At 38.7% G+C, this 25,647-nt stretch overlaps 3 protein-coding genes across 6 annotated transcripts in view; 2 read left to right on the forward strand and 1 right to left on the reverse strand.

Moving 5' to 3' along the window:
* Positions 1-16,280, forward strand: part of LOC127066682 (uncharacterized) — a 31,491-nt gene extending 15,211 nt beyond the window's left edge. The window contains exons 2-3 of one of the 2 annotated variants that reach the window (XR_007782473.1): positions 11,109-11,223; positions 12,588-12,727. Coding sequence is in view for 1 of the 2 variants with exons in the window: in XM_051000693.1 (XP_050856650.1) it covers positions 12,588-12,839 (252 nt within the window). In the remaining variant the exon portion in view is untranslated. Of the gene's footprint in view, positions 1-11,108; positions 11,224-12,587 lie in introns of both variants that reach the window. The other variant, XM_051000693.1, reaches the window with a different exon arrangement.
* A 1,383-nt stretch (positions 16,281-17,663) lies between these two features.
* On the reverse strand, positions 17,664-19,672 carry LOC127066681 (threonylcarbamoyladenosine tRNA methylthiotransferase). The gene is made up of 2 exons (XM_051000692.1): positions 19,074-19,672; positions 17,664-18,993 (listed from the first exon to the last, which is right to left on the reverse strand). The coding sequence occupies exons 1-2, from the start codon at positions 19,466-19,468 to the stop codon at positions 17,778-17,780; spliced, it is 1,611 nt and encodes a 536-aa protein (XP_050856649.1). The 5' UTR covers positions 19,469-19,672; the 3' UTR covers positions 17,664-17,777.
* A 548-nt stretch (positions 19,673-20,220) lies between these two features.
* On the forward strand, positions 20,221-23,681 carry LOC127066683 (proteasomal ubiquitin receptor ADRM1). Of its 3 annotated transcripts, none has more exons than XM_051000694.1 (5): positions 20,221-20,561; positions 20,672-20,788; positions 20,879-21,221; positions 21,280-21,422; positions 22,825-23,681. In XM_051000694.1, the coding sequence occupies exons 1-5, from the start codon at positions 20,361-20,363 to the stop codon at positions 23,209-23,211; spliced, it is 1,191 nt and encodes a 396-aa protein (XP_050856651.1). In that variant the 5' UTR covers positions 20,221-20,360; the 3' UTR covers positions 23,212-23,681. The 3 variants fall into 3 exon arrangements, with proteins under 3 accessions (XP_050856651.1, XP_050856652.1, XP_050856653.1); XM_051000695.1 differs by having other exon boundaries at positions 20,222-20,561; positions 22,828-23,681; XM_051000696.1 differs by having other exon boundaries at positions 20,223-20,561; positions 22,993-23,681.
* Positions 23,682-25,647: the final 1,966 nt, after the last annotated feature.

Here is a 25,647-nt window from a genome sequence, read left to right on the forward strand (position 1 = left end):
AGAAGAAGAAGAAGAAGAAGAAGAAGCAGAAGCAGAAGCCATCGTCGAAAGTAGTCAAGATTCGGTAAAGAAAAGGGAGAAATGGGGGTGAGGAGGAAGGAGGAGGAGGAATAAGGGAAGAGAAGGAGCGTGTGTAGATAGGCCGCGCTCCACCATCGTCTTCGTCGTCGTCGTCGTGTCCTCCGTCTAGACGACGACGACGACGACGACGACGACACACGTGCACGCTCGGCCGTGCACGCGCGCGCACGAGCGTGGAGAGGATCCGAATGTGCGGCCCCGAGAGAGCGGCCTCCCCTTCCTTCTCCTCTCTGGCAGCGAGACTATCGGCTCCCCTCCAAACCTCTCCTCCTCTCTTCTTCTTGCGCTCTCCTCTCTCGCATGCCTTCCGGCCTCGTGCGCGCTCGTGCGTCGTCTCGAGCGACGGCCCGGCAGCGTGGGGGAGAGAAAGAGAGAACGGTCCTTGTTGCTATGCAGCCGTCGGCCCGAAGGATCCAAGCGAGAGAAAGAGAGAAAGAAAGAAAGAAAAAGAGAGAGAGAGAGAGAGAGAGAGAGGACGCGAGAGAGCGACCCACCGACCGACCGAGAAGAGAACGCTATGATTATTATTCGCGGCCCGAATAACCAGTGCGCGGCCCGCCAGGGAAGCCGCCTCTTCTTCTGCTCCCCCCGCCCCGCCCCTCTTCTCCCCACCCCACCCTATCCTACCCTTTCCTTCCTCGACTCCCGCCCGCCCTCTTTCTCTTTCTCTCCTCTTCTCCTTTCGTGCCGTTTCTGGCCGCTTTTTCTACTCTCCTCTCCTCTGAGAAAGAGAAAGAGAAGAGTGGTAGTCCTCTTTCTCTTGCGATCCTTCCGCGCGCGAAGACTCGAGGCACGAGACCTCGCGACAGCAGGGGCTCGCTCCGATGTCGTAACCTTGTTTACTTTTAAGGCTTCCCTTGGCAACAGGTCGCCGCTTTCCGCGCCGGTTCCCCAGCCTCCGCGGAGAGAAGAAGAGCGCGAGAGAAAGAGGGAAAAACGCGAGCCTTCCGGCGCTGCCTGCCTGCCTGCCTGCCTGCCTGCTGCCTGTTGCCCGCTGATTCGCGAGGAGACCGACCTCGAAGCTTTCGCAATCCCTTCCCAATTTCTACCGCCCTCCCTCTCTCCTACCTACCTACCTACCTACCTACCTACCTACCTACCTACTACCTACTACCTACTTCTCTCTTTCTCTCTCTTTCTACTCTCTCCCTTCTCTCGAATAAAAAGCCTCCGCTTCTCGGTCTCCTTTCTTTTGCGTCGCAGGATTTCGTTAGGTTCGTTGAGACTCCAAGGAACCAAGCGCAAGTGCTCCCACGTTATATTCCTCTTCCGGTTATCACAACATTATTTTCCTTGCATACTCTATCGCAATCTGGCGGCGCGCAGTTCGAATCGATCTAGACGAAAATTCCCACGCTTCCCACGGAATCAACTCATAGCGTCGGCATTCCTATAACAACGCCTCCTCTTTCAACGCCCTCGGCTTTAACGCGACCTAAGACAATATTTCGGCTCGAGTAAATCCCTGTGACGCGAGATTAACACGTAGGAGGAAGAGGATGCGTTTATACTGTTACAGTATACCGGCGTTCAGGCGAACGTCCTTGCCGTTTATGCTTCCTTCGATGCGCTCGAAACGTTCCGATGTAACGGGAGCAACAAAGTGTAACGACTCTTTCCATCTCTCTTTATCTCTCTCTCTCTCTCTCTCTCTCTCTCTCTTTCCGCTACTACAGACCGTAAGATTTAAATCGCCTTTCGTTTGATGGATCTACCTTTGCAGCGTAATACGGTTAACGTCCTCACCTGCACAAATTACCTTCCATTTCCCTTCGTTCTCTTTTTTCCTCTTCGTCTTACGCGCGTGTGCAAAGAACATCGCGGATCGAAGAACGTACTTTGCGAAACACACCATAAATTTCTTCCCTCGAGAAATTTTCTTTTAACGTACCGTCCTTAACATAAAATACGTCGAGGTATTTCCAAATATATCGTTTCCTGTAATCATTTGCGTGACTAAAATTTCACATCGATCAAGCGCAGCCAAGCCGACGGGGTCCCATACAAGAAATTTCGATGTGCCGTTGGACATTTTTTCGCGGTGGGTCCATCAAATAAATTATTCTCTTCGCATTGCCAGGAACCCCATAAACGAATTATGACATGGTTGTACCTACATACATACGGTTAGGACGATTAAAACACAATGCTACTCGAACAATGATCACGTATAGTGCGAGGAGTAGGCTATTCGTTTAACACCGTGTTGCATAGGCACCGTTCTTCGCTTACAAATAGCTCACATTATTGATCAAACTTTCTATCGAAAGGTTATCGTAGACTGTGTGCGTATCACGCTTGAGATTTTATTCGACGTTCCAAATGGTGAAACGTCAAAGATATAACAGGTTATATTCCTTGTTTCGCGAATCGTCGATGTCCTCTCGGATATATGGGATATAATCGCGTTGGTCCGACGGGATTCCAGTATTATTAACCGGTGGCAATTTTTATCGGATACCTGCTGGCAGGTAGAAAACGATCGAATGCATATATAATAAGTAGATACTGCGTCGAGACCTTCTAATCTAATTCCCTCTGTGACTCATCCTAGAATTCCCTATCGGAATTACATCAAGAGAAATTTAATCTATGCAAATTGGTTGTAACAATCGTAAAAATGAACAATTATAAGATACGTGCGGTCAATGGTGAAATCGATCGATGAAACCCGTTAGAAACTTGACCGAGGGGAAATAATCTCTTCGGCTCGTTCGATATAATCTATAATAAATAGTCTAGCCGAGGTAATAACAGATTAGTAGAGCAGTAGAGCGTGTCTCGTACTACGCGAGTACACAGGCGCCACTAGCAAAAGCACACAAATACGTACATGGTGGTAGTAGGTAACGTCGAGTTGGTAATTTTATCGGTAGAGGAAGGTGTCCCGTTCAGAGATACCGGAGATATAAGGTATAAGGGAAAAGGTACGTGTAAACAAGAGTTCTCGTTAATAGGTATAATTGAAAGGTGCAAGATAGGAAGCACAGCAGTACCTGGCGCATAACTCGTAAGTAATATTAGAAGCTGGTTCTCTCTCTTTCTCTCTCTTTCTCTCTACGGATAAAACCGGCCTCTCGAACGTAATAGCTCTACTAGCTCTCTAACTCCTCGATAACCTTTACCTGCGTTACTCTTTCCAACGACTGCGGTCTGCGTTAAGCCAGACAGACACAAACTCATTCATCGCTTCGCCGTGTTGTTTTCTGAATGAAACGTCGATCTCGAGCAAAACGTTTGGAAGTGAAGTAAATAGCGACGTTGGAAAAGGAAATACATAAATTATCATAAATCGTGTCAAAAATCGATCAAAGGTGAAGAAACTTGTACGCGATACGAAAGTAGTAGACGCTTCCTCCGAAAAAAAAAAAAAAAAAACAGATATTCCCCAAGCGGTTTGCTTTAATTTCATCAAAAATAAGAAGAGCAGCCACAATTAGCGATTATCCTTCTTCAAGGACCCTCTCTCTTCGGGGTAGGTATCGAAAAGCCCCGATGGTGGGCCCCGTTTCGCGAGCAGGTACGATCCATGGGGCAAAGTTCATGGCTAACGACGGTACGATAATGAGGACAGATAAGTCGGGGTGTTCCTCTTCTCTTTCTTCGGTGTCGTCGGCTCCACCCGACGTTAACTTGCGCTGCTAACTCTCACGAGAAGCGAGCAAGAACGCGCGCAAAAGGGTTTTGCGTCAATTTAGATAAAGCCGATTAAAGCGACGAGAGAAGAACCTCTTCTCCCTCGTCCTCTTATTCTTCTTATTCTTACTTTCTTCTTCTTCTTCTTCTTCCTCCTTCTTCGTCGTCTTATTCTTTTCTTTTCTTTTTTTTTTTATTTTGTACGTTTTTACTTCTTACTCGCGACGTCGTAAATTCTTCTGCATGGACATATTATATCCTACTGTGTACTCTTTGCACAGAGAATTTGTCTTTTGCGGGCGTCGAAGTCGTTTCATTTCGCAACCCTTAACGCGTTGACACGATTACAAGGCCATAATACTGGACGCGCATGCATCTAACGCCGACAGTAAAATGTTTATTGAACGTTTACAACGTCGCGTATAAATATGTTTTAAACGTTCGTCCGTAATGACGCTTTTATTTTATTTTATTTTATTTATTTATTTTTTTTTCTTTTAACTTTTTATACGCGATGTGATTTTTCTCGTTTTTTCCCCTTTCTTTTTTTCTTTTTTCTTTTGAACGATAATGATATCCATAGCGATCGGTGATATCCATAGGCATGGAAGAAATATATTCGCGAAAATTTGTAGAAGCTTCGGTCAATGCGCTTTGGTATGCGAGAAAGCACGTTGCATATGTTGTATCGCATATCGAATCGTTGCGTGAGGTCGTTCGTTGCAATGCGCCTTGGTATGCGACCAGCGTTACATTCTTCGGCGTCGGAATACGTACATGGAATCGATCTCTCGATCATCAACCGGGGTCTTTCTTACTCTCGATACCTTCTGTATCACGAATAAAGATCTTTGATACGATCTGTGCTTTCTACTTACCTAAACAAATAAACAAACTCATAAACGAATAAAGCTGAACAACGCCAAAGAATAAAAATAATATCAACGTATAATTTTACAAGAATTTGGACATGTTGAATCTGGTTGTGTTGAACATCCGTTGATAATGAAGAAGAAGGAGAACAAGAAGAAGAAAAAGAAAGCTGTCAAAAAAACTGAGTTGGAGAGGATGCGAAAAGAAAGGAGAAAAGAGAAGGACCAAGCAAAAGGAAAGCAACAGAGATAGAAGGTGGTGGTGGTGGTGGTGGCGGTGGTGGTGGCGGCGGCGGCGGCATCTCGGCGTGTAGCGTCGTTAAACGAGCGCGCCGCGACGAGAAAGCGGTGACGGTGGTCTCGTGTGTTGTCCGTCCGAATGAAATGAAAGAGGAAGAGAGATGGCGGGAGGCTGTCGAACGAGCAAACGCGCGAGCGAGCGAGCGAGTAAGCAAGCGAACAAGTAAGAGAGGGAAGGAGTGGCAGAGAGTGCGGAGAGAAGTGCCGTGGTAAGAGAGAAGGGACAGAAAGAGAAAGAAAGAGAGAGAGAGAGAGAGAGAGAGAGAGCCTGTTGCCGGGTCCTGTTGCTACCCGGTTACGGTGCATCGTGCTGAATTCGCAACGAGACTTTTTGGCGATTGCTTTGAATAATGTATGTGTAATAGACGCGTTGGTATATACCTAGCCCGAGGCTAGCACGATATTTCTTTTTTTTTTCTTCTTCTTCTGCTTTTTTTTTCTTTTCTTTTATTTTCTTTTTTTTTTTGTTTCTTTCGTTAACGCTCCACCTCGCGCCTTTCTGTTTTTCGTGAGGTCAAAGTGGTGGGGGTGGTGGCTCCTTATCGGCGCCGCCATCGTCCTCGGCGTTTGCGATCTTTCGCACAGGACTTTGAGAGTCTTGCTTGCTTGCTTGCTCGCTCGCTCGCTCGCTTGTTCGTTCGCTTGTTCGTTCGCTTGTTGCTTGCTTGCTTGCTTGCTTGTCCTTGGGCGAGTCAGTCACGTCATCGTCCAGATATCCTGAATCCTGGCCCGCTCTCGATCCTGTTTTTCGTAGCCGTCTATCGACCATCACCGACTCCTCGAACTTTGATATTCATTTTTATATCGTTACAACGTTCAAGAAACCTTGGAGAAACGCGAAAGCCTCTCTTGCGTGTTGAAAAATAATTTAATGGCGTTAAAAATGGCGACCGACAGTTTGACTTACCTTATTTTTAACAGCCATAGTAAACGTAAATGAAAGAAAATAAAACACACTCCTTGTGTTAGCCGACGTAATGATCGTTAATTAACATGATCCTTCTATAAACCTCAAGTTGTAACGTGTCTCTTTAGCTATTTATCGTGGCAAACTCGAATATGACAAACCTCCTTCGTCACCAAAGTTCATGAAACGTTTTTAAAGATGTTTTTCATCGTTTATCGAGTCGCGAACTCAAATCTCCTCGTATTCCTTGAACTATGCTCTCTTTCTCTTTCCCTCTCTCCCTCTATTTCTCATCTCATCTCATCTCATCTCATCTCATCTCATCTTATCTCATCTCGACGCTGCTAGTTTTTTGGTAATGACGTGTGAATCGTTCATCTCTGAAAAATAAAAGAAGCATCCTGTTTGCAAAAAACTTCCCAAAGAATAAATTCCAAGAAAGATGAGACGACCGCGACAGTCTACGTCGTAGAAAGGCGCCAAATCATTTCGTCGGAGGTATCGAGAGCTATGGGATGACCGGAATTGAACCATTTAACTAGGAACGTCCGCTGTGCTCCTTCGTCGTCTCACGTTGGCATTCGTTCTATCTCGTTCAACTTATAACGGCTTACTATCAAACTCGAAATCTATTCTAAACATTTTCTAAACAATTTTGCAAAGAAAATATTTCGATAGGATATTCCGTTTATGAATAATCGCTATATAATGCATGCGAATAATTACAAATTTATTTTTCGAAAGAAACAAAGAAAAAAAATTTCGAGGAACTGGAATGAAGCAAAGACAAAGAAAGAGAGAGAGAGACACACAGAGAGAGAGAGAGAGAAACGAAAAAGTAAAGGAGTGCCGTTGAATGAACCGAGAAACCTCGTGGTCGACGATCCGCTTCGCTTTCCCGCGCGTTCCATAGACGTGCGCGCGCAGGCCCTTTCGTGACGCTCTCTCTCAAGGCCATGCAAATCTTAATGAACGCGAGGGAAGCGTCCCGTTGCCGAGCGTCACCGTCGTCCTTGCATCGCGGAGGACGATCCGGTGCCATTAGAAAAAGTGAAACTTGCGATCTTTGATCGATCCTAAGAGAGAGAGAGAGTGCGAGAGAGTGCGAGAGATACACGATCTTTTATATTGGATCTTGTTTTTTGTTTTTGAAGAGAAAGAACTGAGAGAAAAAAAAAAGACGAAAAAAAAAACAATAAAGATGATTTCTTTTTGTTTTCCTTTCTTTCTTTTCTTTTTTCTCTCTCTTCTTTTTAAGAAGGAGAAAACTACAACGAACGCGTAGGAGGTTGTACGAATTTTATGGTACAAAAAAAAAAAGAAAAACGAACAGAAAAAATTATCGAAAAATTATTATTTTGCATTGTACGGGGGGGGGGAGTCAACGCCCTAGTAAATAAACAAAAGAAGGAGAAAACAAAGAAAGAATGGGGAAGGATGAAGAGTAGGAAGTCGAAGTCACTCGCGTCCACGTGCTGCTGTTATTGTTATTGTTGTTATCGCCGTCTTCGTCTGTACTTCGGCTGATCCCCACCGCTAAGAGAACGGCCGTCTGCTTTACCCCCACTCCTTCTTCTCTTTTTACCCCTTCTCTCGTATGGTCACGTCACGAAAGGCGCGCTGGCCCGGACGTTCTGGTGGGGATTACGATTAACGGACTCTAATTGCATAGCAACAGTGAGTCCGAGATAATGATACATACATCTGACGCTTGTGCGCGCGCGCGAACGCGCCTCATTCTGGCCCACTTAAAAAAAAAACCAAACTCCTAGCTCCGCCATTTTTTTTCTTTTCGCGCCTGCTCGTTCGCGCGCGCTTCCATCGAGACATTTTCATTCGCATTTACGCCCGTAAAATTGTATATATTTTTACTTTGCTCCTCCATATTCATGCCAATATCTTTCTTTTTTCGAAGATTCGAGTTTGGACTTTCGAAATCTCAATTTTGTTGCTAAGTGGAAGAAGCGAGCAGAAAACACCTGCCACGTTTCCAATTAACGATACTTTCAACCACGAACGCGTTATCGTTTTATTATTATCGTTATTAAATGTTTTCACTGAGGTCTTACTTTATAACGTCTTTTAATTTTTTGCTGTGGAAAAAAATAAAATTAATTAATATGCGTGTGTGTGTGTGTATGTGTGTGTGTGTATATATATATATATATATCAACGCAATAGTACTAATATAGAAAATGACGTAAGGCGATGACGTTGTTCGAGGTAGCAGATGACTTTTTCGATGGGCCACGCAAAATGCACGTGAACGGACCAACTTTTACTCTTTTTGTTTTCTCCTTCTTATCCTTTTTATTCTTTCATTGCAGTTGCGCGTGATCGACACAAAGGGATTTTGCAAGCTTTATACCTGTCGACGAGGAGGTGTTCGTATATCTAGAACCTCTCTACGAATTTTGTTAATCCCAGAACTCTTTCAAAATCCAATCTCTTTCTCTTTTGCGTTTCCAACGTATGACTGAGAACCGACGCAGTTGAAAAAAAAAAAGAAAGAAAAAGTAGAAATTCTTTCTTTCTTTTTTTTTTTTTCGTTAAAATGGGCCGTTCGAAACGCGACGAGGATATATATATATATACCTAACCAAAATGGATCGCGTTACTAGGCGCGACAGCATCTATTCGCCATCACGAACTCGCACCGCGCAACCTGTTTCGGCTGTCTCTGATTTTTGTTCTCTTCGTTTCGGTTCATCCCCGTTGACTTTTCGTTCGTCGTAGAAGTAAGTAAGATTCAACAGAATCCTATATCAAGTTTTCGTTACGCAAGATCGTAGATATCATTTCTAATCACGTCATTTGAACCATCTCCAAGTGTTTACACCTAGCGGGTTAGATAAAAGGAAAAGAAAGGAAAGAAATTTTGTATCTGTGTGAGCGCGTGTGACATACATAAGTAGCTCCTCAGAATCTCTAACAATAAGTAATTCTTTGACAAAGACCAAAGTTTATCTCGAACGAGAATGAGATAAGAGATTAAGGGACTGGTCCTTTCAACACCTTTTCTCCTTTTGAAAACGTTCGAATTCTTTGTCGTTTCGATGATCTTTGATACGACCTTGACGTTTTCTCTCGTCTTATCTGGATGAATCGATCGGACGTAGCGAGGGGTCAAGTTGAAGATAAAAGGGGTATTACGAAGGTCAAGATTAAGTCGGCACCTGTTCAATCGTGCGACGGTCTAGCGGCAATTTTCGTGAGTAATGAGACGTAACGAGCGTGGCTTTGTTCGGTAACGACCTACCGACATCTACGATAGAAAAGATCGGAGAAGGCAAAGCGCGTCTCGAGGAAAAGGACGATGAAACGTCTTCTCCATCGCCATTAATCTTTCTCTCTCTCTCTCTCTCTCTCTCTCTTTTTCTCTCTTTCTCCTTTTCTTCAAAGGAAAATGGATGCAAGGAAGAAGGCGGAAAGGAGCAGATGGCAGACGTGTACCTTACCTCTTTTTCTTCCTCTTCTTCTTCCTTCTTTCGTTCGTTCCTTCGTTAGATCCTTAAATCCTTCGACTGTTAAACGACTAAATCTCTTTTCTCGGGTTATCTTCATTCCACTCATCTTTTCTCGTTTGAAAGCAGCTAAATTGGTTGGAGTGTGTATGTACGAATGTCGCGGTCGTTTTCACCGCAACTCCTTTTCCCAAGCTACGTCTCAACGTGACAAGTATGAAATAGTTTCGCGGTTGGCGGCGGTTTCTCGTGATAATATACCACCGTCCTATAAACCGTAACTGTTTAACTCGGATTAGAATTTGACCGCTAACAAATATGACATCGTTTTCTTAATTCATTATGTATCTTTGTATATTGATGGAGAAGTTCGACTGTAAAACGTTTTGGGTTTACGATTTTAGATGATCGAAAATCGACAGATTTTTGTGGAAGGATAGTTTAACGAATAGAGGGAGGAGGGTGCGTTTTCTTCTTTCGTACGGGTCAACTCGACTGGATCGTAATACGAAATTAGAGAGTGAGGTAATCCAATACGCAAGAAATTTAAATAGAGATATCGAATTACGGAGAGATGCCTTAATACGATGCGATGGCTCAAAGGAAAGGGATAAACGGTTCGAATTTGTAGCGAGATGATGCCCGATTACACGCGAAATCGGTATAGACGTCGTCGTTTGATCTATCGTCTATTTCGTCGTGGACGATATGCCGCGGGAAACAAGTTGCATCAACGACTGACAATGATAAATATCTACAATGATTTCGAAGAGAATAAAATTAATTGGAAAGAAATGAAATATCATCCAAATAACATTTTTCTCGCGAAGCTGTTTAGGAAGGAAGTGATACACACTCTCGACCATGCTACTCTTATCGCATCCAACCTAATTAATTATCGCGTTATTAATATATATATATATATATATATATATATATAGTATTATTAGTTTTTGTTTCTTTTTTCTTTCAATTGGAATATTTTCATACGAAAAAATTCTTTTTCTTTCTCCTCTTCGATTACAATTCCATTATTAATTCTATTCGTTTAAGTTATTATTACGAACGGAAGTATAAGATAATTTTCATAGTTGAATTCTATCGTCGTAGCATGCTTTCTCTACTTTGTTCTACGAAGCAGACGTGAGACCGTAGAATTTTGAAAGAGTTCGGTAAATAACAGGTATAAACGCCACCTATGAGCCTTTCCCTATGTAATATATGAAGGGCCCCTAGAATCGTTTGCTACATTGTGCCTACTATACGTACACGCACACGCACACTCACACTACGCCCTCAGTTTTTTTTCTCTCTACATTTCCCTCTTCTACTTGATAACCGTTTGCTCTCTTGCTACCCGGTTACTAGGCAGTCGTTCTTCTTTCTTCTATGAGAAGAAAGAGAGAGAGAGAAAGAGAGAAAAAAAATATAAAATATGAACAGTTTGGCCCTTCTTTTATCGCTTGCTACTTCCTCTATCGTGTTATTTACACAACCGAGTTACAATTTTCATCGATACGATCTCTTTTTCTCGTTCAATGTTGATTGGTTGCTCGTGTCTGTCTCTTATCGAAGAAAAAAATAAGTCCATTGAAAAAATTCGAACAAAGGGACAAAGGGTTCGTTGACGACTACATTTACATGTTGGAAACAATCTAGAAATTTTTTTTCTTTTTTCATTCCTTTTTTTTTCATAGATAAGACTATAAAAAAAAAGATGTTTTCTCGTTTCGAAATCCGTTGAAACTATTTTCTCTTCATCTCCTTTGAAATTGACCTTCTTTTAAATTCCCTCGCCGTTTCACGCTGAACATGGCGCCGCTGAACGACCGTTTCCATATTTTCTAGCCTCGGTAACCATCGCCATTAAACTTGTAAAATGGTACCATTACCAAGTGCGAACGAGAGGATGTACGAGAGGCCGATAATTTTCTACAGGCTCTTTACCGCAAGTACCTTGCCCGTAAGTTTCATTTCGACTGGTAAAATTCTTAAAGGTAATTCGGTCCAGCCTTTTAATATATCAAAGGAAGAAAAGGACGAAGAGACTACTACTGCTCGTACATACACCACCCACCATCCTATATGTATGTCAGCCTCGAATTTCACTTCGTTAAGACAGCTCTCGAATCTTTCTTCTTCTTTTTTCTTTTTTTTTCTTTTTCTCCCTTGACGCATTGCTTGTAAAACTAATTTTTTTTCGTGCTATCAAATTTCGTTAAATCATTCGTTAGACTTTTATCAAAATAAATGGCTAAAATATTATCCAAGACCGGATAAGAGAGAGAAAGAGAGAGAGAGAGAGAGACTTTGTTAACACATTCGCACTTCCCTTTTCTTTATCTGCACCTTTGCTGTGCTCTCGATCGACAAGCTGCGATATTTTCTTGCTTATATCAATTCTAAGAAGTACCGTATGCTACAGATTACGAACAGTTGCCAACCAACGTTTACGAATTCAACCCTGTTTGATAATCTCTTGTGCATCATCGTGCATGTATCCTGTATATATCGCGCATTCATGTGCAAGGATATATTAATAATTAATATTTTTAATACACATCTTTAGTTTCTTCTATATTTATTAAATATATACATCTTCTTCTTAATTTATTGAAACAATTTTCAACAACTCCGATAATCGATCTTGAACAGCACGTTAAAATTTTACACGCTCGTAGGCACGAACACGCGACCTGGTAAGTTCTTATAATCTTACAGCACGAAGGAGCACGACGACTCGAGATCGTTCGCTTGCACGCGCAGGTGCACCATGCCGTAACTAATCCCATTAATTATTACGGAATACAAAGATGGCGAATGGAACTTCCCTTTGTACAGTTCTAAAGTGGATTCATCGCTTTCACGGTTTTTTGCGCTCGCGTATATGTACTTATGTGTTTAATACTTCCGTGCTATAAGGAGACTGCGTTGCAACATTGTGTATAAAAATGTTTCGAGACTTCTCGACTATATTTTACTTCTTGAAGTTTTTCCTTTTATTATTATTATTTTTTTCTTTAACATCGATTATCGCACTACCCACGGAAAGATCTTTCGAATTTTTATAAGACGTACCAAAAAAAAAAAAAATGAAATATTTAACAAATACCGATCGCGTAAGATAACAGTCGCAATTGTAGTTTTCAACTCTATCGACGGAATAGACAACATTCCCTACCTTACCGATCGTCGTTCATTGTGTACGACGATCGGTTGATAAAGAGTCTAGCTGTTAATTCTATGGAAATAATAATGGAGTAATGAAAAAAAAAAATCGATCTAATATTAAATTATTATATATTTATTTATCTCTTTTTTTTTCAGGCTAGTCGTACACTCGCACCATGGGAGCATTTACTACCATGCCCGAGATGTTCTTTTCCTTGCCACGTCGACGGCGAGAAGAACGTGGGAACGTGCTCGAGGCAGGGTTGCTCGATGGAGTTTTGCACGTCGTGTTCTTCGAGGCCCCATACAGGTCCTTGCAAGACGCCCCTCTTGGCCACGCCAACGAAGCGCAATAAGCGGCTCGTCGTCGGTTCCAGGCAGAGCAAGCGAAACCTCAGAAGGTTGTAACAAAGATGACGAGAAGGAGGAAGAAGAAGAAGGAAGAAGAAGAAGAAGAAGGAGAAGAAGAGGAAAGTGAGAAGGAGGAGGAAGAAAGAATAAAGAAAAAAGAAGATATAAAGAAAAAATTATGATGATGATGATGATGATGATGATAATGGAAAAAAGGGCGAAACTTTGAGAAGGAAGAAGAAACGATGGAAGACTCGTCGTCGGTCGTTCTGCATAAGGAAATAAAAAATAAAAAGGAGGAGAAAGAAGAAAATAAAAAATAATCAAAATAAGATCTCATATCCGATCAATGATCCCCGATCGATGGAGTTTGGTCGATCATCGAAAAGAAAAGAGAAAGAAGAAGAAGAAGAAGAAGTTGCCTTTACCTATCAAGCTCTCTTCTCCTGTAATATCACGGTATAAGGATAATCGTAGGAGCGGCACGAAGTTTCAACCTCAAATTACGGCCTTGATCGAGAAAGGTATTCGCCATGGCTCGGCTCTCGCACCACGTATGTAGTACGTTTACGCGAGAGAGTCGTGGCCTCTCGGTACTTTCTTTCTCTCTCTCTCTCTCTCTCTCTTGCCGTCTCTCTCAGAAGCAGCAGAAGCCACCGGTGCACCTGAGCCCCAGCAACTTCTGGGACCTGCTCCGTTCGTTATTATCGGCGAGTTGCAAGGGCCCTGTCGTTTTCGTCGAAGGAGAAAAAGTGGGAGGCGGTTGTTTGCCAAGACGGAGAGAGATAGAAACAGAAAGAGAGAAAGAGAGAGAGAGAGAGAGAGAGAGAGAGAGAGACAGAGAGAGAGAGAGAGAAAGAGGAAGTGAGATTAGCAAAGGGTGGACCAGAGAAGGAAAAGAGAAAGAGCGAAAATGAGAAACCATAAAGCAATGTCGTAAAACTCTCCTCTCGAAAGAGGGAGGGGGAGCAGATGGGGCGGGATAGGATGGGTGGAGGCAGGTCGTCGCGCCCCCGGATATTTCTTACTTTATTTTCTTTTCCTTCTTTTTTTTTTCTTTCGTCTTTTCTTCTCTTTTTTCCCCCCTTCCTTCCTTATTTCTATTTTTTTTTCTTTCTTTCTTTCTTTTCCTTTTCCCTTCTCGACGACGCATCGGACGAACTCTCTTTTAACGAAGAGAAGAAGCCCCCGGTACCCGAATACCTCTTAATGGAGAGCGAGATCACCTTGCACGCCGATCGCGAAACGAGAGAACACCCTTCTCGTTTCTATGGCTTTCTATCGCTTTCGCGCTCTCATTCTTCAGAAAGAACTTGTGCCAAACTCCTATCGTTCTCTCTTCCTCAACGTTTTTCCTCCTGTGTTTCATTTATCACGACGTTTTTATCGTTTATTTCCTCCACTCGTCGCCTCCTCCCTAATCTCACTCTAAAATTTCGTCCATTTTTTAAATTTCCTTTTTTTTTGTTTTTTGTTTTTTATATATTGTCGACGATGGATAATATGTTTTTTGCTCGTTAATTATTTGTCTTCGTTTTATCTTAATATTTGATTTTTATTCTCTAAGGATTCGATGCTTCGTTTTTTTTTTCTGTGTCTCCTCTTTGAAGAAGAAAAGAAAGAAAGAAAGAAAGAGAATGAGATTTAAAAAGAGAAAACAAGAACTCTTCGTCGTTCTCATTCTTCGTTCTCGCGCGTAATGATTTTATCGATCAAAACAAACGCTCCCCATTTCCTTCGTTTACTTGACAAATTTATTCGACTATCAAACCTCTAACCATCGACGAGCCGAAAACCTTGTTTCGTATGGTTAATCTTCGAGAATGTATCGTTATCCTCGCCATTTAATCGTCGCATCAATTTGTCAAAGAAAATAAAGGAACTCCGAACGTAAATATTTTAACTTTTACGACGCGCCATTAACGTTTCAAGTTAATTTTTTTCCTGATTTCTACTTAAGCGTATTCTAAGGAAAATAGAGAAGATAAAAGAGAGAGGGAGAGGGAGAGAGTAAGCGTGTAACTCTTCTTTTCATTTTTACGAGGGAAGGGAAGTCTTCTAGTCTCGTTTGTGAAAAACGACGAAGACATACGAAAGAGAGGATTAGGATTGCGTTTTTATGATTCGTTCGTGCCTCGCTTTCGCGGCATTGAGAAAAAGGAAAAAGAAAAAAAGAAAGAAAGAAGTTAAGCTAAGAGAGTTTATGTCGTATAAAAGATATTTGTAAAAAAGATTGTTAATAGAAATTAGAGAAAAGAGTGTAAGAAGAATTATAGACCGTGCTGAGAGAATTTAAAGAGAGTCGTGTGCCATATTGAAAACGATATTTGGGATAGAAACCGGTACGAGAAGTACATTTTTATGTGCCATCGTTTTTTTTTTATTTTTTATTTTATTTTTATTTTTTTTTTTTTTTTTATTAATTTTGCGCCATAATAATTGCCATAATATTATCTTCTTTTTTTATTTTTTGTTTTTCCTTTGAAAAGGAGAAAATATTGAAATATTCTCATCTCTCGTCGGAAAATCTAATTTTCTTCTTAAGAAGCCATATTTGTTTTCAGTTATACGATATCATCATTGGAAAAGAGTCTGAAACATCTCTCCACGTGTAATTTCTATCCTGCGTATACTCTTGCTTTTAAGATTTTAAGGCAACGCTAGTTTCCTTTGTTAAATAAGAAAAAAGAAAAAGAAAAAAAGGAAAAAGAAAAAAATGGTCTTTCTCTGTACCGGTATATACGCTGGAAACGCAAAGACTGCTTGTAAATAACCGAGTGCATAGTAATATATTTTGTATTTCGTGTGCGTGTGTATTGGCGTTTAAGAGATATCGCTAGAAAAAAGTTAATACTAGCAAAATAGTATTCTTTTCTTTTCTTCTTTTTTTTTGTTTCGTTTTTTTTCTGTATATTTTCTTTAAATAATATTTACCATTTCTTTTTAATATCTACATTGTATATTATATATATATGTATATACATACACACACATATATATATATATATATTTAATAATCTCCGGATACGAGATGTCAATGAACGTTTCTCTGGGATACACGCTTTGTGAGCAAACTATCAAATTACCGTAGTATTAGCGTATACATTATTTTTTTTAAATTTTTTCCCTTAATTCTTAATTCGAAATCTTCCGCATGATTTGTTTTACAAAACGAAATAATAAACGCGAGACAATGATCTTCATGTGTCAGTAAAATTCGGTTGCATGATAATTGCAAATTGTATATGTATTTTGTACGCCTGCGCTTAAATATTTTACGAGCATAATTTTTATACTCTGTCGTTAAGGTTATTTCTTAAAAAAAAAAAAAAAAAAAAAAAAAAAAACACAAAAAAAACAAAAAATCCATAAAAAACAAATGAAATGATTATTTTTTTTCTTTTCGAATCTCAATTTATAAATGCGAGCAGCACACGCACAAGACATTTCTGTGATAAGGGATGCTATCATTCCAGTGTGCATGTTTTTTTCTTTCTTCTTTTTTCTTTTTTTTTTTCTTTTTTTTTTTTTTTTATAGAAAAAATAATCTTAAACCTTTTGCTCGAGAATTACTGTTAAATTTTGTAAATAGGTATAATATATTTTTAAGACCGCACAATGTAAATTATTTATCATTATCGTTTAACGATAAATGATAAAAAAAATTTTTATGTTAGAAAATCAAGGCCTTAAGAAAAAAAAAAAAGAAAAGAAAAAGGAAAAATAATTCGGTCGATGGTAATGTCGTTTTAAATTGATGAAAATTTCGTTTAAGTCGTGAGTTTCGTAAGGCCGTGGTACTATGGATACCAATTAATAAATAGATTTTAATGAGAAAATCAAATATGCTTAAGTTTAAGGTATGAAAAAATTATTCTTTTGTAAGCTTCATGAGCCATATTTTTATACTTAAATGTCTGTAATAGTCTGTAAAAATGGTATTGTAGGTACGATATATAGTATTAATTTAAATGATAGCGTTATAGTATTGTTTCATAATTTTTACGAACGAAGAATGATATGTGCCTTATAAGAAGATAGCTCATAGATTTTTAAAGATTAAAAAATCGCTCTCTTATTTTTTACAACCTTGTAAGTTTATGCGCGCACGCATGCAAAGAGATAGTATGTTCTTTTATCGTGTACTTTATTTTATTTTATTTTTATTTTTTTTTTGTTTTCAAAATACAAGTAGGATTTTAGACCGAACATACCTCAGGTTTGCAACTGTTACCAAAAGTGAAATATTTCAGAATTGCCATACTTTCAGCACACAACTATCTTTCCATCTTGATACATCGATCCTTTCCGCGAATACGAAATGGCTTGGACCCTATTTTTTGTTGCTCTCTATCTTGGGTCGTTCTCACCCGTGTATATTAAAATACTCAGGAGATACTTCCATGGGAAACCAATGCCTTTTTCTATTTAGAGTAAGATACTTTATAAAATCCTTAGCGATGAAAGGATGATGCCAAATAAAATGCATTGTCTCGATGCAGTTAGTTAAACAAAACATTATATTTTTCTAGCGATTTATACTATCTTAATGCTTAGCGTGTAAGAGTTTGTAATACAATTGATTGTTCAACAAATGATACACCGATGCAATGATGCTGACTATACTCTCCGTTACGTATTATTATGTATTATAGAATCAAATTTTCTTTCTTATGCTCGATCGAAAACAAGTCTCATTTTTAACGCATCGATTGATTCGTGCTTCTCTAAGTTAGAAGTATTATCGAGAATATTTGGAGAATTTGGTGTATCTGTATTATCCTTGTCAATTGATGTAAAAACCCTTACATAGGGTACGTTCCTGTATTTTCGGTTTAAATATAATTTTTACACAAATTAAAAATTCAACTCGTAACGCTGTCTCTTTAATCGTTTATTATCGTATTAATCGTTTATTTATTATTATTTCTTTTTTGTATGGAAATATAAAAATAACAATTAAATAGAATATTTTTCTTTTTCTATTTACAAAGCTCACACGATCAAAAATTTCCATAAAATTCTAGCTATCAAGGCAAAACAGATCCCTATTATTATTTTAAGTTTCATTGTATCACTAGATATTTTATTATCAGATATTAATGATATTGAAGATACGCGTTGTGGAAAACAAGACTCTCCGCTTATTGGTTCACCTTCCATCGAGTGTTTAGTGGCTCGTACGATTTTAACAGATATCATTTTGCCTAAATATTCTTCTTTCATAGGAACTAAAACTTGTTCGTAAAACTTATTGTGTGCAACGTAATGCAATTTATCGTGAGATATTTCAGTTACTAATACTTTCTGTATTTCTCCAATCTTGTGGTTGTAAGGTTGATAAGATTGAAAAAATTCCGATAATCTTTTAGTTCTTTTTTTAACTTGTTGCGGAGGCACTTTAGGCATTCTAGCCGCTGGTGTGCCAGGTCTTGGAAAGAATTGATTTATAAATAAACTTGGAAATTTATACTTGTTACACAGCTTCATAGTTTCTTCAAAATCATTCTCCGTTTCTGTTGGAAAACCACAGATTATGTCTGTTGCTATGGTCACATTTGGAATTTTTGATTGCAAAAAATTTACAACGAGTTCGAAATCTGTGCAGGTGTATTCTCTTTTCATATCAGATAATACCTGATCGCTTCCAGATTGCACGGGTATATGCAAGAAACTGTAAACTTTCGGATGATCTAAAATTTTACTCATTTCGTCTAAATGTTCTATTATATAAGGTGGATTGGTCATACCGACGCGCATCATACAACCATCTGGTATAACTTCCACCAGTTTCCATAATAATTCAGGTAAACTAGTCCCGATGTCTCTACCGTAAGTTCCGGTATCTTCTGAAGTCAACCATAATTCGCATACACCTTCTTCAAAAGCCTGCTTGGCACGTTCTATTATTTCTTCAGGAGGATAACTTCCGAGTTCGCCTCTGGCATGTTTTGTTTTGCAATAAGTACATTGATTCAAACAGCCAGTATTTATAGCTATGATCTCGATCAAAGGATTTCTTCGGACTTTTGGAAGGCTTAAAGATGCACCTCCAACTTTTTTCCCATGCTCTTTTTTCTGGCTTAAAAACTTTACGGTATTTCCTTTCAACGTTTCTTCCACTACTTCAATGATTCTGTCAATTTGTTGTACTCCTACCATGCTCAATCCTTTTAAGAACGAAGACTTTGGAGCGCCTTGAGGTACACATCTGAAAATATAAAAATATATGTGTATTATTTCTCCAAAAAAAAAAAAAAAATAATCAATCGTTTATTTCTTATATCGTACCCTGCAACAACAATATGTTTTCCATTTCTTTTCCCATATTCAATCTCATTTCTAAAGTGATCTTCCGCAGGAGTTTTGACCGTACAAGAGTTTAAAAGCCATAAATCTGCATCGAGCTTATCGTTAGTTAAATGATAACCATATGCCGCAAGTTGTCCAGCCATGTACTCGCTATCGGAACTATTGTGAGTGCATCCCCATGTTTTCACATAAATCTTTTGTGTTCCTGGTATAATGCTTGATAAAATTGTAGGTTGTGGTAATTCCTCTTCTTGCTTTTTACGTTTCGAACGTACAGTGATGTTCTTTTTCGCAGAAAATCTTTGCTTCGGAGTAACATCGTGCGAGGATATTATGTCCTCAATGTCTTCAACATCTGCGCAAGGTAAAATCATATTTTTATTTAATATTTCACGTATATTTAAAGTGAATTGTTAACTCTTAACAAAATATTAAGTTTGTTATTAATGTAATAAAACATAATATATGTAATAGGTCATAATAAACATTCTTTTATTTCATATTACTATTTATACACTATTTAAAAGTAAAACAATTTTGAGGTTAGATTCATGGTTAAAACCGTGTAATCAAAATCAGTGCTACCATCTTGCAAGTTTTTATTATTTCGACATTATAATCGTTCGTTTTTCATTACAATTTATATGAATAAATAAATAGAGAATAATTGTTTAGACAGTAATTTGAAATGTTCAATACTGAATTAAAAGCGATTAAAAATAAATAGAAAAACAAATGGATGCTCAACTTATTTCGATGATCCAATTTAATCTAATTCAATCCAATTAACTTTATTGCGATACTTAAAGGCGTAAACATGATAATATTTATAAAAATGTTCACGTATTTATGATTATTTTTTTCACTATATAATTTAATGATGATTGGTAATATATTTTATCATCGCAATATAAAGTGTAAAATGAAGTAAATAAAAATAGCTAAGTAAAATTTTCAAATTGATTCGTGACAGAAGGCAACAAATTTATCGTAGTCTTAATTGAGGCATTTTCATTAATAAAACAAAAAAAAAGGTATGATAAAAGAAAATTAATAATGATATGCGCGAGTAAAGCTTAGTTTTCAATATAAATGTAAAAATCAGCCTTAATAGGAAACCGCCATTTTGAGATGCACCGTCATAGTGGTCAATTGTTCCTCTCTACGGATCACAGACATACGCCTACCGAGTGTGCTCGATGTTTGAGAAAGATACGTTAACAGTTTGAATAAAAAAATTTTTTTCATACAAGTTCATTTATATATATGTGCATGGGGCCCCTATTTGGAAATAATCCTTCGCGAAATGCGTCGAAGAATTTGGTTGAATTTAAGGCAGGGAAAATGACTATGAAGGGGAAAATGGTTTATCCAGACACACGAAAGGGACAGGTTTACGTTCACCAGTCTGACGATCAATTAATGCATTTTTGTTGGAAAGATCGTACAACAGGAATCGTAGAAGACGTAAGATTTCTTTCAGACGTTTTTGTGGGAAATAATCAAATTTTAATAATTGCTTAGAAACAAAATATAACTCGTCGTATCTATACTTACACAATTCTATCGTTTTTTAGGATCTTATAATATTCCCAGATGACTGTGAATTTAAGCATGTTCCAGCATGTAAATCCGGTAGGGTATATCTGTTGCGATTCAAGTCGTCAAGTAGAAAATTCTTCTTTTGGCTACAGGTAAGTGATTATAATTAAATCTAATCAATAATCTATATATATATATATATATATATGTATAATTTTCTATTAAATTTTTTAATATTACAGGATCTGAAAACTGATAAAGATGAAGAATATTGTAGGAAAATTAATGAAGTTTTAAATAATCCACCTACTCCTGGTTCTCAAAGAAGCGGCAATGCAAATCCAGATGGAGATTTTCATAATTTATTAAATAATATGTCTCAACAACAATTAATGCAATTGTTCGGCGGCGTTGGACAAATTGGACTAGGCAGCTTATTAGGAACTATGAGCAGACCTCATGGTATCCAAAGTACTAGAGCATCTACTACAACCGCGTCATCACCGGTTACTACAAGCGTCGCCAGACCACCGGTATCTCAAACACCGGCACCTTCTACCGTTACTGAAACTACAAAATCTTCCAGTGAGTAAAAATATGATTTAGTTAAAATAGGTTCACAATATCGGAAATTATAATTTAGGTAATAATAAATCATCACCAAGAACAACAGCACCATCTACACCTGTGACTACTTCAGGTACTAACAATAGAATTCAGTTGAGTGATCTACAAAGTTTCCTCTCAGAAATTCCAACACCAGCTGGAGCAGAAGCTGTTGTTCAGGTAATATCATATTTTTCTTTATCAGCTTGATTATTATATATCTTTGTGCAAGTATGACTTGCATATTTAGTCAAAGATTATCTGATATTTTTTGAAGTACCTGTTTTGTAATCTTTCTTATGTATTACTTATTTTTGTAGATTTCATTAAGATTTGCACAAATTTTATGTTTGATAAAAAATTTGGAATTTATTCTTTGACAAAATATGTAGAAATATAATTATGTTAGATGTAAAGATATGAAAAATATATTTATATTTTCAGGCACATAGATAGGTGTACAAAATTAATTGTTCTTTACTAATGCGATCATATCATTATTAAGAATGTGTTTACAAAGCTTTACGTGCTCCTAGATAGAAATTTTTATATATGGACGTTTTAGATGATTCATCTGAAAGGAGTTATCTATCTTGATACTAATAATATCTATTTTACAGCTCTATCACTATCAGGGATGTAGAGTGCCATTCTTGATAATACAACCTGTTTAATAAGTACAATTCATTCTGCATTTTGAAAATCTTGAACGTTCTTTTTTCCTATCGATCGATTAAAACGATGTAAAAAAGTTTATATTTTTATTTTGTTGTAAATACTTGAAAGAAAACTAGTGATACTTAAATCTAGGAGTGTAAAGTTAATGTAAAATTATATACATAGCGTGTAGTGGCACTGTGATGTTTCACATTTTTCTTATTAACCAGTTTAGATACTATATTTGTCAGTTCATATTTGTCTGTGGATAATACTATTAGTAGTCATATGACTGTGGATAGAAGCCAACATGCGATACAATTTTACAGAATGCTGCTCACGTCTGTCAAGACTTTGTAAGGCTTTAATAATCTATGAGAGACACACGGTTTAACTACTCTAGTATCAATATTATTTGGCTCAGTGTTTTGGTCCGTTTAGATTGATATTATTCAAAGAGATTTTCAAAGTGAATAGTGCTTTATACATTATATATATATATATACATATTATTTGTATTACTTTGATACCTTTGGTCTGTGATATGAAGTTACGATCGTTTACTTCAATTGCTCAATGATCGCAGTGTTTTCTTAAAATTATAAAATAAACGTTATATAAAGGTTGGTTTATCGATTATTATAAAATTTCTTCATGTCGGAGAACTTACGGTATCGCCTGTAACTAGGACGCTATATACATATATATCGAAGAAATAACGAAAAAAAAAAAAAAATAATAAAAAAACCAAAAAAAAAAAAAAGAAAAAGCAGAAGACATCGGCATGGTATTTTCGTTATTTAATACAATTCTGCGTATGAACTTTTCCTGGCTGTCGGAGACACTGGCTCTGTTGAGCAGTTGGGGGAATTTCTCTGGGATTATTTGTTGCTTTCGTTCAGCTACAGCACGGCTTATTATCCAGCAGAGGGGCATAGCGACAGAGCTGACGAATGTCATCCCAACGATTACAAGAACGGAATCTCTGGAACGTGCTATTTCCGCGCACTTACCACCTGGAGACAACCTGTGTACCACGCTATCGTCTCCCCAGTTCTCCCAGGCGCTATCAATGTTCTGGTCTGCTTTGCAGTCGGGCCAGGCGGGCCCAGTCATCCGTCAATTTGGCTTGGGAACTGATGCGATCAATGCAGCCACTAGCGGTAACATCGAAGAATTCGTCACTGCTTTGGAGACAGAAGCCAAGAGTGGACAAGGACAAGCGCAACAGGGACAAGAAGAGAAGAAACGATCTCCAGGCGATAGTCCTGGCAAGAAGGAAGACGATGACGACGGCATGCCTTTGGATTAAACTATAAGAATTTATTTTCTTTTTTCTTTATTTTCTCTTTCTCTTTCTCTCTCTCTCTTTCTCTCTTTCTCACTTCCTCTCTTCCTCTTTTTTTTTTTTTATAAATATATATAAACGTAATTCATGATTCAGAAATTCGATATATGTTATGTACGTATTAGTCGACTATGTATAATAAACGTTTCTCCAACGATTAGGTTTCATTATATTCTGAGATATTTAAAGGAAATCATATGATTTTTAAACGTAACGTGTATTTATACAAATTGCTTGCAAACTAACAAAACGTTTCATTACTCTTTACGCATTTTAATATTTGCCCGTCTCTATCTGCTTATTTTTTCTATAAATATAAACGTTTCGTAAATAGTTCGACTTTATTAATAAACGATCCTATTATATTTCGTCGTCATTGAGAATATGTATATTTACAATTTAATAATCAATAAAATGCGAATATTTCATTATTATCTATGCGTTTTCTAGAGTGGAGGGGGTTGTGGGAATATCCTCTATCAAAGAACCACGTTTAGCGCGTCAATGAAGTTTCATTAATTTTCGCGTAAGAGTTATCGCGTTTAAAATGAATTCATTTTGATGGCGGGAATGTGTCGACCAATGAAATACCTTCGATTAATACGCACAACAACGTCATTGGTCACCTGTTACAATCGATATATGACATCATCTATCGTTTTTACGATCGTATCGTACCTATGACCGCGGAGACATACGTTTTTGTAAAGGTTAGATTTTTTTTCCCCTTTAATCTTTAATCAATGATCTAATATCAAGGAAAGACGAAAGTTTTATAATCGAATGTATCATGAAAGTGATTAATTTTGGAGTTTTGTAACATGTCGTAAGACACCGCGTGCGTCGTATAAATTGTGCGCATGTGATTCGGCAAAGTGCTCCATTGGTCAGTCGATTATATCATTGCTCAGTATCGGATCAATAGAAGGTAGTAGACAAAGTCAAATTTATTCATTCAAATTTATTTCACGAATGCTTTTATTTAAGATATATGCAAATATTGCGCGTCATTTTGCGCGAGTACGTTATCGCGACAATCGCTTATGCGTTATATATAATACTAATCAGTAGCGCATAATTGCCGTCATTATTTCAAATTCATTAATATAAAACGAGTTTGCTCATTGCAAATAATCGATGTCTTTTCGTTACTTATTTAATAATTAAATACACGTGCGGACGCGTAAAAGGATTGTATTACAATTTGTAAACGTCGTTCGCATTTGATGAATCGCGATTAGAACGAAGAAGGTATTACGACGGGCGATGTTACATACAAGACGATCAATTCTACGCGTAAAGAAAATAAAATATAAAGTATTCAAATAATGTCACGTCGATATACATATGTACGTGTATATAAATGTATATGCTTGTACATAAGTATATAAGAGGAATATAAAATCCGTGACAGAGATAGATAGGGTAAAAACGCGAGGAACGAAACGTTTGGCGGCACTCGGAAGTACGTTCGAAAGGTTGAGCGCGCATCGGTCGGCGAGCGCGACGAGAACAGTCGTCGGTCTTCGTCTCTCGCGACGGTGTTTGTAAACAAGCGGCGCCCTAGTAACAAAAACGATAGCGTAGGGGGACGTCGCAAGGGGTACGTTCCTGAGGGGTCCGCGCACGCGCAATAGCGTTCGAATCGAACAAGTAGCGTGGTGGGGGATCCCCTACTCGCGAATGTTGATCGCCGAAGCGTTCGGCGAATTTCACTAAAAAGTCTCGCGTCGAATTTACGTCGGAATTGTGCGCGTCTCTCGGTCCTGTCGACGATCGCTCGTCCAGCCGGATTTCTCGCTTATTTGGCTGGAATCGTGTCGCGTTGTCGCGGCGTTGTGTCACACCGTGTAACAGAGAGAAACGGATACCCCGCTATAATGGCATTGTTGTGATAGCGCCACTCTCTAGATATCTAGATATATATACATAGGTAGGTGTTAGTAGAGGGTTATAAAGATAGAGGTGGTAGTCGATGATAGGAAGGCTGCCTGGCGGGAGAGACGAAGGAACCGCGACCGAAGACGTGAGTTCGCTCCATCTCTTTCTCTCTCACCACTGTCTTTCTCTTTCTACAGCTCCGTCTATGTGCGTGCGGAGTAAGCGAGTTAACTGAGAGCAAAAGAGGAAAAGGGAGAGAGAGAGAGAGAAATAGCGCGCGCGCGCGCGAGCGAGCGAGCGAGCGAGCGGCACCGGACCACGTAGCAGCGCGCGCGCGCGCGCGCGTGCTTTCCTCCGCGCGCGTACACACAGACACGCACGCACACACGCGCGGACAGAATCACGACGCACGCACGACTACACGTACACGCACGTACACAGACGCGCGCATACGTCGCGTAGAATAGCAACCTTGACACTTGGTGATCGTTTTTGGCGGCCCCGTGCCGCTCTTCTCGA

This window comes from Vespula vulgaris, chromosome 10 (genome assembly GCF_905475345.1).
Source record: "Vespula vulgaris chromosome 10, iyVesVulg1.1, whole genome shotgun sequence".
NCBI classification, from domain to species: domain Eukaryota; kingdom Metazoa; phylum Arthropoda; class Insecta; order Hymenoptera; family Vespidae; genus Vespula; species Vespula vulgaris.